The sequence below is a fragment of the Chelon labrosus genome, assembly GCF_963514085.1.
Source record: "Chelon labrosus genome assembly, chromosome: 17".
Lineage (NCBI taxonomy): Eukaryota > Metazoa > Chordata > Actinopteri > Mugiliformes > Mugilidae > Chelon > Chelon labrosus.
This window is the reverse complement of record NC_140350.1, coordinates 10,053,866-10,069,318: the sequence shown is the minus strand read 5'-3', so window position 1 is coordinate 10,069,318 and position 15,453 is coordinate 10,053,866. Positions and strand designations below refer to the sequence as shown.

At 40.5% G+C, this 15,453-nt stretch overlaps 1 protein-coding gene across 1 annotated transcript in view; it reads right to left on the bottom strand.

Moving 5' to 3' along the window:
• The window catches only part of igsf9bb (immunoglobulin superfamily, member 9Bb), a gene marked incomplete at its 3' end in the record, with an annotated part of 102,844 nt that overhangs the window by 37,523 nt on the left and 49,868 nt on the right, over positions 1 to 15,453 (bottom strand). Inside the window, exons 4-6 of the mRNA XM_084565162.1 lie at positions 13,382 to 13,533; positions 11,530 to 11,647; positions 3,816 to 3,957 (exon numbers count right to left, since the gene is read on the bottom strand). Of these exons, the coding sequence (XP_084421288.1) occupies positions 3,816 to 3,957; positions 11,530 to 11,647; positions 13,382 to 13,533 (412 nt within the window). The remainder of the gene's footprint in view (positions 1 to 3,815; positions 3,958 to 11,529; positions 11,648 to 13,381; positions 13,534 to 15,453) is intronic.

Below are 15,453 nucleotides of genomic sequence, written 5' to 3'. Positions count from 1 at the left end.
TGATTCCAGTATACGATCTTGACGCTTATGGATTTATTGATACAAATAACAAAGATTTCAGACTTATAAAAACTATATAAATCATTCCTTTTGTAGTTTGTATGTTGGAACAGAAGAAGGGGATCACAGAGATCTGGGTTCATGCTCGACTTAGCGTCATGCACAGTGCCTGCAGATTTCTAAGCTGCACATTCATCCTATAAAAATCACACAAAAGGTGTTCTACTGCGTGGTCTAGATGGCAGCATTTAAATACACTTACATTGGTTTTTGATAGCGAGTTCAACTTTTTGACTAATTGCATTTAATCAAGCACTGTGACTAAGCACATTTGTGAGGTATTTCTGCGTATTTTTGAGTATTGAGATTCTACTCCAATGAAGTCCGATAAATCTCAGGCATAATTGCATGGTTTACTCTGGTACATTGATATCACAACTTGAGAAGCAAGGTGGGCTGCAAATTCTACATTCTGTTACAGCTTAAAGGTTAATGCAGCGGTTCTTGTGAGACAGACTGAGAAAAAGGAAAGGTTAAAATGGAAGCAGAGAAGAGAATTTTATATTTCTTTCATCTTACCAGAGGACTGGCTCTGTATAAAAAAAAACAAAAAAAAAAACTGCAACATTAAATAAAATGGCACAATACTAATCAGTCATGTCTTGATATTTTGCAGTACATGCGTGCACTGAAGTGCCGCCTGTGGTTTCAGCGGTCAAGGATGGTGCATCTCTTCTTCCTCTATCTAAAACATGAGAGCTGAGTCAGCTCTGAGATTTGGGACTGCCGAATGGTGATCAGCCTCCTGCAATAGTCAAGGCCAAGGATAATTTGCATTCCTTTGTTTTGCCCCCTGTGATTCCAGATTAGACCTGATGTTTTATGAGTCTTTAGTGGAACACAGACAAGAAAAAAACATATATATTTTTTGCAAAATATATTGTATCTGATGACTGAACGTAGATTGCTTAGATATTTGTACTTTGACGGTCCTTCGTGTGGAAACCCTTCATTATTATATCCAAGTCTTAATTTTTACATACCCATCTTCAGTCAAAACATCAAATTTGTGGCAAAATAAGGCAGACAGAAATGCTCAGTGATTCTGCTTATGGGTGGCTTAAGAACTTAAAGCCTGCATCCAAGGGTCAGTCAGGGCCAAGCCACGTTGATTGTCAGGCTTATCTTAGAGATTGCTGATTTATTTTGCCATACTCTGTGGTAAGTTGGTTGTTTGCGTTCACCACTGCCGCTGTATCGCTATTCACTACTCATCTTTTCCTCTTAACCCTTATCTTCCTTGTCCATTTTTCCTGTGTTTAATGAACAGTAGCTGGTTTTATTACTTTGCTCCTGCCAACTATATTAATCCAGAAAGTTTAAGTGAGATTTGTTAGTTTTGGTAGTGTAAGGAGACTGGCTGGTACAAGTTTGAATATTATATAATTATGAAAATCGAAAATGTGTGATCAAAAGTGGCTTGTCCTATCAATAAACACAAAAATTTAAATTTCCTTATGGTGTAATATGGCAATATGTTCACGAGGCCGTGGTGATTCTGAAGACACCAACAACGCTTCACAGTGATTTTGACCCATGCTCTATCAATAGCCTACAATTTCCTTCTGCAGTGGAACAACAGCAGCAGCAAATGAAAAATAAAAAGATCAGGACAAGGTTGATGGGAAAAGTATATATATATATTTTTAACCCCAGAGGAGTCTTGGTTCCCCAGCAAACAAACTCCCTAAAAAGATTTGATTAGGGATTCAAAGGGATTTGAATTTGATAAGCTGCTTTGGATGTAGATTCAATAAAATGCTATCAGGCCATCCCTCATAATGTTTTGGTTCACTGGCGTAGAGACAAAGCAATATTTCCATGTCAGTCTGCTTTCAGACATGGAGGTGAAATTTTACAACAGCTGATTACCAGCTGATTAACAATTACCTTACAATAATAATAATAATAATAATAATAATGATAATAAATAAGCCTGTAATTTAGCAGATAGTGTCACAAATATGCCCTTAAATAACTTTTCAAGGGTAGACATATTCCCAGATTAAATCCTGAATATAAGAAGAGCTTTACAATTAAAACATCACAAAACTAATCAAATGAGAACATCCTGTGAGCAGTAACAGTACAGTGTGTGCCATAAAATTACAATACTAATAAGACAAGGAATGCTTCTCCCATTCCGCTGTACTGCGGAGATGCATGAGCGCTGGCTTTAGAGGTGGAAATGTCATTGCTTGCATCGATGCAGGGAGACTGATATCCCTGTAAATCAAACAAGATGAGTGATGACTTCTATCCATACGTTCACTCACTTTGTTGATAATGACATGTGCATTTACAGCCGAGAATGTCTGTCTGTCTGTCTAATATATCATGTCAGCTCAATGTAGTATTTTATTTATTTTCTTATTTTTATTTTTATTAAAAGGCCTGCAGCTGGAAGCTTGCATAGTGGCCGGAGCCTGGACGTGAGAAGTGGATTGGTCTTCCGAAGTTTTGCCCGGCCAGTCAAATCGTTCATGCTACTGACATACAGTAAGTCTGCCGAGTTAAATCTGTCAAATAGTTTTTCTTTTTTTTTCTTTTGCATTCTTGATTCAAGTCTGGCAAAGCTGTAGCTTGAAACCGTCATGCTACGGCTTGAGAGATTTGTGGCACCTGATGGAACAGAATATCAGGTAACTTATTTTGCTGGTGAAGCTTTGATTAATTACCACTGCGAACACAACAAGCACACTTCTCTTCTCTTCTCTTTTCATCATTTATTTAAGAATTTTGCTGCCTACCTTAGAAAAGATGCCAATACATTAGACTGGCAAGTGTTTTGGTGGTTATTCATTTATTCATTCAGCTGGCATAGATAAAGTTGAAGCAGGTGTGTTGGTCGGTCTCATGAGAGGTTTTAGCTTAACATTTCAAAGGGAAAAAATGTTCTTGTGGACTGAGCTGACAAGAGATAAAAAATCGATTTGTGGTTTCAAGATGTGAACATTTTGTCATTATGTTGTAGGGATGGTTTGATGCCACTAACTGGTTACAGTATTAATACATTAGTGCGGATGTACTCCTTTCCATGGTGCTTCTGCAGGTGTTTAATTAAGTTTGGGGTGTTGAAGTTACCAAGGATGCTGCATCCCCTCGTTACATTTGCGTTGCATAAACAGCTTTTTTTCTTCCTCCACAAAGCTGACATGAGGACAGTGCTGCTGACTGGTATCAGTCCCGTTAAAGCTACAGTTCACGTGACACGTGCTGTTCATAAGTGTTACCTATGACACATCTGTGTTCACGGCAAATCACTGAAAAGTAAAGTAGAGACTTGAAACCAACATGTTAAATCTACAAAGGTAAACTATGAGGTAAGCTAAGGATTCAGTGTAGAACTTGTCTGTGTGCACCACTGCAGTTAGTGTTAGTATTCTCATAGCCCCAATGTATGATCTTGCCAAAGCACTTTAATGACTTTTCATGCTGTGTTTTGGCAAAAGTCACAGAACTTGATAAGCCAACAGGTTGAATATGTTTGAATGAATGACTCATGTATAATTCAAATTGACAAAATTAGGATATTGGTTTTAAATTGGAATACTGTTGTGAAATAAAAATTCTACTAATAATAATTGGAAACAATAACCTAAGGCAGTTTATGTGCCTCGTTAAATTACATTTCTTTAGTTTCTGCTAAATGTCCACCACAAAAACAACACATCACAGAAGTTGGCAAGCAATAGCCACAATACAGACAAGTGATATGATATGGCAGACAATAATGAACCCGATCATAACTTTACTTCTTGAAGAAGACGTTGTCCTCCTCCCAGAACCAGGTATACGTCAGATTGCGGGGGTAGGCCTCCGCTTGGCAGGTGAAGAAGGCATCCTGCGAGATGTTCACTGTGATGTTCTCTGGTGGCAATACGATAAACGGAGGACCTGGTGGACAATGCACAGGAAACGGTCACACAAACATACAAAAGGTAACTATAATAATAAGCAAGACTAATTCTTACAAAATATATCTCCAATGTAAAATTGAACTTGCTGGGAAATCGATTACAGTTGGGATGAATTTAAAAAAATAAAGTTTCTCTGGATATGAACTCCACTGTGTTGAACACATTGTGTACTGTGAATTTAATAAGAAGTGTCACTAAAAGTTTAGGTTCCATTTTAACAACTGAGACAGGAGATAAAAAAAAAAAAATGTCTAGAAGGCAAATTCACTGATCAATGAACAAGGTCCTCCATTAAATGGTAAAACATTACATTAAGCATATAGCTCATCTCAGAAATGACAAAGTGGAGGCATCACGAATTAATGGAACATGTCAGTTTGACGGGGGAAGGACAATCCACTGGAACTGAGGTACAATATTTGTTAAAGCGTGGTCAAGCTTGTAAGCTTTATCTAGCGGTAGCAACTTGGCTGCTGGGCTAAAGCATTCTACAAGTTTTCTCTCTCAAACTGTCCGCTTGAATTATCCTGCCAGAGTTCAGTCTGATTCAATTTATCACACGAGGCAGGTAATATTCCACCCAGACTGCCATTTTGTAATTTTGTAATGAAAATCTGCCTCCACAGCATCCGCAGAACAAATATTGATCACGTAACATCCAGTTAAGACACTTGGTGAGGGTCATGTGGGGGATTTATCACCGCATAGTGTCTATACACACACACACACCAACTAATTTTTTTTTTAATGTCAGTGCAAACCTCGGAGCCATATCACATACTTATTTTGCACTCAGTACAGGATTATGAGAATTTACTGAGTGATGCTTCCTGTGCCAGATGGATCATCTTCCTTGCCCGCATTGATATTTTTATACAGTGATTTGCAATCATTTCCTCCCTATGACCATGACCATATGTGTTATCATACTGACTTTGGTCTGAAAGCCCTTCTTTTGCTTTCAGCTAGCTATCACGCACTGGGTGTTTGGAGGACCACTCAACACTTCAGTGTGTGAGAGTATGTGGAAATAGCTCCCAAAATAGGTTATACTGCATAAATAGGGCTCAGAAACACTGAGCAATTGTGTGAGACCTGAATGGGTCTAAGTCAAGACAAAATATTATAATTTTTTTGTCACAGGAAAAGTGTTTAAAAATCCAGTCGCCCAATCAAATGTATCCAAGTCCTCAATTGAAAAATAAGAGGAACCGAAGCAACTGCATTAACTGGCCACCTGTCCGTGAGTAGGTCTGGATTCATGATTCAAATTTTTATTTAACCACTGTTATACACTGATTAAGTCTACCATTATAACCACCTCTGTCTAATATGCTGTTGGTTCTTTGTAAGCGTTCGACTCCAGTTAGCATGTGCCATGGTGCAGGAATAGAACACAGTAGTTGGTAAATAATGTTGCTAATGTTGCTCAAGTAATTGCCGTGTTTCAGTTGCGTGGCAGTCTGAGAGTCAACGTCAATGTGCTGTTTTATTGAATAGAATAAGATAAGATAGAATTTTATTAATATAGAAGAAACGTCTTATGCCAGAGGATGCCAACAAAGTAGAAATAACTTTTATAAAAAGTAAGAAAGAAAGTTTTTCCAAGCCGTAAAACACAAGAACCAGTGGCTGATGGATATAGTTTTAGCAACAGTGAAGAGTACTGCACCTGGTATTGCACTACTTATGAACAAATTACAGCAATATTGCAGAGTGATATTGCACAAGATGTTGAAAACATACTGAATATGGTATTGAGGAAGATAAAACATTACACGTTATGTTTGGAGTCAATGTGTCTTGTTCTCATCCTCACTGGAGTTGGAGGAGTTATACCTATGTAGGAGTAACGACCTTTGGTAGAAAAGACCTCCTGTGTCATTCTGTGGTGGTCCTGGTAAGGCTCGGTCTACTGCTGAAAATGCTCCGGTCAGACTCCAGTGAAGCGTGAAGGTTTTTTTTTTTTTTTTTTTTTTTTTTTTTGATAAGTCTGTTGAGTCTTTTGTCATCGTCTGCCTTGACACAGCTGCCCCAGCACACCACAGCGTAGATGATGGCGCTGGTCACCACCGAGTGATCATCTGAAGCACGGTTTTGACACTGAAGGACTGTAGTCTCCTGAGAAAGTAGAGGCGGCTCTGACCTTTCTTAAGCACGTTCGACATTCAAAAGCCATCTTCCTAGAGCAAACACTACTTACAAGTGAGGAGAGTAAAGTAAATGTGACAGTGATGGATGATTATGCAGTAGGTGATGTAACACTGTTGGGTGCAATGGAAGGATGTTCCCCAGTGTATTTAGACGGAGACAACTGTGAACCTTTTCCAGCAACTCACTGTGCACCTATGGCTGATTGAAAATCTGGAGAAATTATGTCAGTAAGTACTAGGTGTACACATCATGCTGCCATGGTCCTGTCACATCAACAACGTGGTGTGTGACAGGACTGCGTCTCGACCCCCATAGACTCTTAAAGGACTTTAAACTTCCCTCTCAGGTGCTAAAGAACTTTCACACCATTGACAGCATCCTGACGGGAAGCTACTAATGTGTGTGAGCCAAACAGTGGTAGGAACACTGTGATATGTACACCAGTAAGTGTAAGTTAAAATGTTTTTCGCTCATCTTATTCAGCTGTGCAGCTCTCCAATCCATCTGCGTGGACAGACAAGTGTAAACTAATTTCTTAAATGTGCGTCATCTGCATTGCTCTTCTCCTGGCTGCTACTGACGTCTCCCAACTGTTCAATGCTTACTGAGCTGCAGTTGCACTGTTGCAAGACGCATGCCACTGTGTGTTGCTACTCAATGAAGTGCAAAAATCAACAACTGGAAATATCGTCCATGCTACTGCCCTTGCAACATTTTGTTGTACGAGCTGGCTGCAGGTTTTCTCTCGTAACTGTGTTTATTGATCACAACCCTCTGCTTTTACTGACAAGGTTGTACAGTCACAGCCAGCGGCTTGTGTGTCAAAGGCTGCTGGTGCACGATGTTGGAATCGGGATCAAGCAGAAGAGATGAACAGATGGTGTGATGGCCAGCGCACTGACTATAGGGTGACACCACAACTGAAAGGACAAACAGTGGTTTGGGTGTTATGTACTCAATGTTTCTGCACATTTCTTGCGTCTTTTCTCTTCACTCTTGAGCAAAAAATGTAAAATGAAAGCCCAACTAGCACCAGCAGCAATTGAGCTGCCTGTGTTGGGGTCTGTTGTTAAGCTCAGTTTTGCGTTTGAGTTGAGATGGGATTAGTTGAGTTGGGATTCGGCTTTAACCGTTATTTGGGTTTTTAAATTTAACGTATAAACAGCGAGATCTGGTTTTTCAATATGGTTTCTCTGTTTCCCTTCTCCTTGTTAGTCTCTGTGCCAAAAATGTGTTTTGTGAGATCACAGTGAACTCATCATGTGATTACCAAAATCGAACCTGTTAATCCTTGAGACAAGGGTCGGGGTTATAATAAAATATTCTAACTTTAAGTACAACAGGTTTAATTTTAATCAATGGATTATTGTGACTGGACCTCATAGTTTATTAATACTTAATAAAATCAAAATCAATTCTATTCTACTATAACGTTTAACATAAAAAGCCACAGTAAGAAATTTCAGGCCAATGGTTCTATAGCCGTTTAAAAGTCCAACAATTTGCATTGTATAAATACATTTAGTGACACATCCATCACCATAATGTGAAGCAAGTACAGTTCTTTTGGGGCCTGTGAATAAATCGTCATGCACAATTTTCCAGCAAAGGGCACAAACAGCACTGCATCTTCCAATTAGGATGGCTGCCAGAACGGTGAAACAGAGCAGTACCTTGTCAGCAACTTAGCGCTTCTCTTTAGCACCCCTGTCACCTGAAAACCCTTGCAACAAATATCTCAAGATTACCGCAGCTGTCAAATTTAAATACTGTACATGTGTACTGCACTGCCACCAAGTCACCGTCTGGTTATTAATAACTTTTGAAACACTTTCCCATGATGATTTACACACACACACACACACACACACACACAGCTATCCTTGAATTTCTAATTTGCTCATAACGTTGGTTCACCCAAGGACATACACTATATTACCAAAAGTATTCGCTCACCTGCCTTTACTCATTCTATGAACTGAAGTGCCATCCCATTCCTAACTCATAGAATTCAATATGATGTCGGTCCACCTTTTGCAGCTATTACAGCTTCAACTCTTCTGGGAAGACTGTCCACAAGGTTGAGGAGAGTGTTTATAGGAATTTTTGACCATTCTTCCAAAAGCGCATTGGTGAGGTCACACACTGATGTTGGTCGAGAAGGCCTGGCTCTCAGTCTCCGCTCTAATTCATCCCAAAGGTGTTCTATCGGGTTCAGGTCAGGACTCTGTGCAGGCCAGTCAAGTTCATCCACACCAGACTCTGTCATCCACGTCTTTATGGACCTTGCTTTGTGCACTGGTGCACAGTCATGTTGGAAGAGGAAGGGGCCCGCTCCAAACTGTTCCCACAAGGTTGGGAGCATGGAATTGTCCAAAATGTTTTGGTATCCTGAAGCATTCAATGTTCCTTTCACTGGAACTAAGGGGCCAAGCCCAGCTCCTGAAAAACAACCCCATACCATAATTCCTCCTCCACCAAATTTCACAGTTGGCACAATGCAATCTGAAATGTACCGTTCTCCTGGCAACCTCCAAACCCAGACTCGTCCATCAGATTGCCAGATGGTAAAGCGTGATTCATCATTCCAGAGAACGCGTCTCCACTGCTCTAGAGGCCAGTGGCGGCGTGCTTTACACCATTGCATCCGACGCCTTGCATTGCACTTGGTGATGTGTGGCTTGGCTGCAGCTGCTCGGCCATGGAAACCCATTCCATGAAGCTCTCTGCGTACTGTACTTGGGCTAATCTGAAGGTCACATGAAGTTTGTAGCTCTGTAGCAATTGACTGTGCAGAAAGTCGGCGACCTCTTTGCACTATGCGCTTCAGCATCCGCTGACCCCTCTCCGTCACTTTACGTGGCCTACCACTTCGTGGCTGAGTTGCTGTTTTTCCCAAACGCTTCCATTTTGTTATAATAGAGCTGACAGTTGACTGTGGAATATTTAGGAGCGAGGAAATTTCACGACTGGATTTGTTGCACAAGTGGCATCCTATGACAGTTCCACGCTGGAATTCACTGAGCTCCTGAGAGCGGCCCATTCTTTCACAAATGTCTTGTTTCACAGTCTGCATGCCTGAGTGCTTGAATTTATACACCTGGGGCCAGGCCAAGTGATTAGAACACCTGATTCTGATCATTTGAATGGGTGAGCGAATACTTTTGGTAATATAGTGTACTTTAAAGAATGTGATCAGCACACACATACACAAATACACACAACCGAGTTGCGGCAGTGTTGCAACTATAAACCGTTAGTCCCATATGTTAGTTCTGATCCGTAGCCTTCAGCCTGATCCTTTAACAGGCACAGCATTTCCATCTGCCAGTCCCTTAGCAGGACGACCGGGACTAGGCCTGTGCTGGATGACAGAGCTGTTGATGTTGGAGTGTGTGTGTGTGTGTGAGTGAGTGCCAACCCGCCCTATTTGGAACTAGCTGAGTGCTGGAGATTTGTTGGCACCGTAGTCTCTTAGCTGATCTGCCGCTCAGTGGCTTTCCAGGAGGGCCTCTATTAATCCGTCCCTCCCGTAAATTATACAGGACGGGTCAAACAACCACTCTGGCTCAGCCCTGGCTTTGTCCTTAGTCAAAAGGAAATACTGTATGCGACACATTCACTGTTTGTTCTGTGATGAATGAAAGTGCAGTGTCTAAATGACAAAATAAGTATTTAATGAAGCAGTGATTTAAAGGAAGCCAGGAATGTGGTCAGGGAAAATTATTATTCTGATTTGAAAATTTACAGACACTTATACATAATTGTTGTAGAGGTCCCGCTGGCACAAACTTATTAAAGCTCAAGTAAACAATCCAGCCAGCCAGGGTGGATCAAAATCAATTTGCACTACATGGTATATTTAAAACCCTTGGTATTAGACTATTGGACTAAATTAAAAAGCCATTTTTCTTGAAGGTTACATAAGTGCCTGCGCCATGTTTCATGGCAGTATATCCAACAGCTGTTGCAACATTTTACCAAGACCTATCTGGGGGGCATGAATGTCAATCCATGTCAATCCATCATGTTTGAGATAGTTCTGTCTGGACCAAAGTACCTCACCAACTAACCGACACTGCCACCCACTCCTTTGTTTGTCTGTGTGTTTTCTGTCTCATAAGATAGTCTGGCTTAGTTCTTTTTCTGATGTCTAATGTATTTTATGAACACATCATCTGTCATTTCTTATGAAGTGAGCATGTCTTTGATACTCTGTTGACTTTCCAAAAGAATAATAAGAATTAATCTGGCAAAAAGTCTGAAAATGTGTCGCTTGAGCCAGAGATTGGGCCCCAATTCCCTCAGTCCAGATGAGGTCAGGTCATGACCACTCAGCTGTGTTCATCTGGGGCAGCGATCTTTAAATTACATGACCTGGAATGTTTGCTGCCTTTTCATTTCTCCTCTTGGCGAGGTTGTTGCAACAAACCATATTTATACTGTGTTCACTTTCAAATTCTGTGAAACAAAATATATACTTGTGAGTTTGAGGACGGAAGTGTGCATGATGCAGCACATCATAGACAAGAAGTGATTAATTTGCTTAATGATTTTGTGGTGGAGTGTGGACTGATACTGAAAGATTACTTCAGTTACAGAAGTTGAAATTTCATTTAGACCTGAGGGCAAACTCACACTGAGTATTTAAATTATAAATTGTTCAAATGTATGACTACAAATATTAAGCTACATCTTGTCTTAACTGTTCCTAATGTAAAATGTAGTGGTAGTGGTCTGCAAACTAATTTCAACATTGTTTTTCTAATTCCACTCCCAAACATACTCTTGTATTGTACATCAATTTCCACTCAGCCTGTTCTGTTCACATAGATGTGATAGCACCCTTGAGAGAATAGGCAGCAGACATAAAATGAATTGTGATTATTTTACACCAGCAGAGAGAAGACAGATTTAACCTGAACACATTAGGACTAACTTTCACAACTTTATAAGCCGTGCTACCAGCGTGGATCAAGGGTTGGCAATGTATGTCTGTTTGTTGGTCCTCAACTGAGGTCCAGATTGAAAATAGCTCAACAACTGTAAGAAGGATTACCGATTTATAAAGTTATTCATGGTCCCTAAAGGAGTAAGCCTACAGGCTCATTTTGGAGTGAAATGGCTCGGAAACTATTGGATGGACAACCAAGCAAAGTTAATAACATTACCATTAATCTGAACTGATTGTTGTTGTGTGGCGCTAATAACGGCAAATGTTAGAATGGTTGTACTATAGCTGTGCTGGGGGATCTACTGTTACGTAGCCAACTATCTATAAATGTGCTTTTAATATGCTATATGTAGCCTAGTTGATTGTATTCAGAAACGGCGTCAATTAGAAAACATTAGGCACCAAGCCACATTTCTCATCATGCAGCCATAACGTACACACCTTGTACTAGCAGCCGTGTGGTGTGAATGGCCTCTCCCTGGGGGCTGAAGGCTCGACACGTGTAGGCCCCCCGATCCTCTCGAGTAATGGATAGCACCGTCAAACTCCCATCAGACACCTGAACACAGAAACATACAACTTTTTAAAATGTACTTTTGAAGTGGACTGTCAGGATCTTTCCCCACCTCGCCATATCCAGTTAAACCTCCATAGAAAGGTGCTCGGGAGGCACCTTTACGAGATGCCCGAAACTCCTCAGCTGGCCCCTTTTGAGCAAAGGAGCGGCGTCTCTATTTTGAGCTCCCTCACATGCTCAAGGTCCAGTCAACCTTTGGAGGAACCTCACAGGCCTTGCCTTGAGGATCAGCTTCCTCTTCTCCAGAACGGTACGGTACAGCTGATAGGCTGCCTATATCAAAATGCCCTGGATTTGACATGAGGCTCCTCATTGTCTGCTTTCTTTTCTTAAACCTAATCATGACTCTGTTAAGGAGAAACCACTTACAAAGTATTTCTTCTTCTCATATTGGGTGTTCCCTCAGGACCTGGCAATTTCACTTCATGCCTCATGACAATTTTTCTTTTTGAAATGCAGGCAGTGTTTACCTCCCAAATGAATCTTTATTTTATCTATTTATGCAAATAAGTGAGAATAGAGTCGTGATACCATACGTGAACAAAATTGTTTTAGTTAAGCCATCAAGCAAATGTTTATGTTAGATGTGTTAAAGTTGCTCATCAATCTATAGAAGAACCCAGTGCAGTAACTAGTGACTTCTGGAACTGCTGCTGCCTGAAACAGGGACAGATAGATAGATATGTTACTCTCTTATGAACAAAGCTGAGGGCTAAGTCATTTAAATAATTGATCTAATGCGGGGGAGTCGCTTCCATTCCTACATGCAGCACTCAATGGTAGATACTGAACAGCAAACACTACTAATAAAATGCTTCTTTTCTCATTAAACACAACTTAAGGCTAAAACTAGGCTCTGTCGTGCGTGTGTCGGGTTTAAAAGAAGTAAAGATAAGTCGCTGTGCTGTAACACACATACACACTAAATCCCACAAAGATTAAAATGGCAGATCAGTATATAGAGATTGTAAAAGTGGAAAAATAATACCAGAGGAGAATTGTCTTCTTGAAGAATGTTCTGTGTTCGTTGTTTTTTTATGACAATAATTTTTAGTGTTATGTGTGAATACTTTCATTCTACAAGGAGGTGAAGTTATGGGTAGTCTGACAGCAAGAAAAATCTCTGAGCCTTTGTCAAAAATGACAAGTCTGACAAAGATCTGGACTGTGCAATCAGGCAGGCTTGCTTAGTTCTTTCATGAATGCATGTATAAAGAGCTTTCGATCCTATCTCACAACTAAATTATCAAATGAATAAAACCTCTTTTGTCACCTCAAGTCCCTTTTTTCATCATTGCTTCAATTGCTTGACTGAAGCAGCGCCTGTGCAGGCATCAGCAGCACTGAGACACCTGATTACGATATATATATATATGCCACAGCAGTCTTTCACAGGGCACAAAGAAGAATATTTAGGTTTCTCAAAAACAGGATACGGGCCAATCTGAGTATCTAAATTCACCATATGATGGTCACATGCACAAAAATAAAAAGGGAACACCTCAAAACCCTGACCATAACCAGGATAAAGACACTTGGTATCAGAAAGAAAGCTTTGAAAGTGGGCCAGATAATAACTGAAGGGTCAGATATATAACTCAAAGGCTTGTAGAGACCAAAAACACAGCAAAAGGGAGGATTCACCAGCTGGGTGCAAATGTGGCTGGTTGGCTGGTTTTTATGTGTTGGATGTGTAAATCTGCAAGTATTTTGTACCTTATACTTGGCACTGCTGACCATGAGGCTGCCTTCCCGCAGCCAGCTGACAGAGGGTTTGGGGTTGCCGAAGGCTGTGCATGTCAAGGTGATGCTCCCGCCCTCCTTGGCCTCTACGTACTGAGGTGGTGTATCTGTGAACGTGGGTGGGGCTGTGGAGTCAGAGGAGAAGATGGGAGAGAAACATATCAGTCTTTCAAAAGAACAAAAAACACAGATAGAGCAAGGGCTGGTCTTGGTTACATCCCATGTGAACTTGTTTTAAGCATTTATCTGACACTGACAACTCTCACTAAAATAGCTGGCACTGTAACTTTAACTGAAATCAATTCACTTTCTATGGAACTCTGTACAGTTAAGAAGTAAAACTTGTTTGTTTTGAAAATCAACATCAGTTATATTAGGAGACAAATTTTTTTTGGTAAATAGTACTAGTCAGAATGGAAAAAAGCTGAGGAATAAACAGGGATGGCATTATAACACTGCTGCTTTGTGTATTTATACAGTATTCAGGTCCCTTCACCTCTGGCACACTTTATTCTGCAGTATACTTTTAACTACAGATTTACACTCAGTAACCCATAACCCATTGTGGTCCCCAAAGTAACACTGAATGTCATGAAGTCCAAGGAATTCTCTGGAAGGCATAAACCATCTTTAAAGCTGTGAGTGTTACCAGGAGCACAGTGGCCTTAATAACCGAGAAATGGAACCACCAAGACCTCTCCTAAACCTCTCCGCCCAGGGTGGCATACTATCAGGGCCGGTCCAAACATTGGTTACATTTGTGTGAGGAGTTTTCTATCACCCCACATGCTGTGTCCCGTCAGTTTGATATGATTTCACTTTATGGGGTGAAGCGGGCGCCCTCCAACTTTCTGATGAGTAGCCAGCCTTCTGCTTGGCAGTTCTAAACAGCCTCTGTCGCACAGTCAGGCAGGTTTGACATTTCCTGCAGAAGGAAAATGTTTTTTCTTTATATAAAAAAACAACAACTTGCTCTTGTCCTTTTTCAGGGACGTGAGTTGTTATACCGCTCATCGCTTTGACTTTCCCAGGGAACAAAACACTGCCTTTCAGGGTATGACACTTCCAACAAGTGGGATTTTTTTTGTTGTTGAAGAATTACACATTGATATACCAGGAATGCTGGAATTTGCTAAAATCATTTTCAAAATCCTCTTTAGCCCAGAGGCTACATAGATTATGAGCGGATGATCCTACGACACAACTGGTACCTCTTCCTACCATACCATACTTAAGCTGTGTTTTCCAATGGCCCTGCCCCCATTTAACCTTAGCCAATGCCATTCTAAACACTCACACACACACATTGACATCACTGTCAATGATTCAGTACAGATTTTGTTTGGTCCATAATTCCTATTTTGATATTCTCAATCTAATCACCTTAGGACTGAAGCTGATCTGCTTACATGTGTAATCCTGTAGCCTCTCAATTCCTAACATGTCATTCCATCTGCAGCCATCAGCCAGGCCATAGTGCTAATTCCATGCCTCGCATTTTACCACGCCGCAGTGCAAAACCGTGCAACTGCTAACAGATGTCTCGGCTACACTCAGACCCTTGGGGTCGTCACACGATTGGAATCACCTCACTCTTACGAACACATCTATATCCACACCTGGGACAGCCTGAGCTATATGATGTTTTTATGAGCTCTGTTCAAACCAAGACACCACTTTTTGAGGACAAAAGCTGGCCATTCTATATGTAAATCTTCTTAAAGTTTTCGCTTAAGTGAGAATGAAGCAGATTTGGCAGAATACTGTGCGTTTCAACCCTGTGTCAGTCAAAAAATGTTGTATTTAAATGAGTAATGAGTAATACTGCTTATTTTACATGATCTAAATCTTATAAATATAAAAAATAAAGACAATGGACATTTTCTGGTACTTCTGTTATGATAAATTGTCTTTTGTTCTGGTTGTGATATTTTGCATTAAATAGTGTGCATACACTTCAGATTATTAAATATCATTTGCCACAGAAGACCATTAGTTTTTTAAATTAATTAAACTCTTCTGAGAGGAAAACATTTTAGCATTTT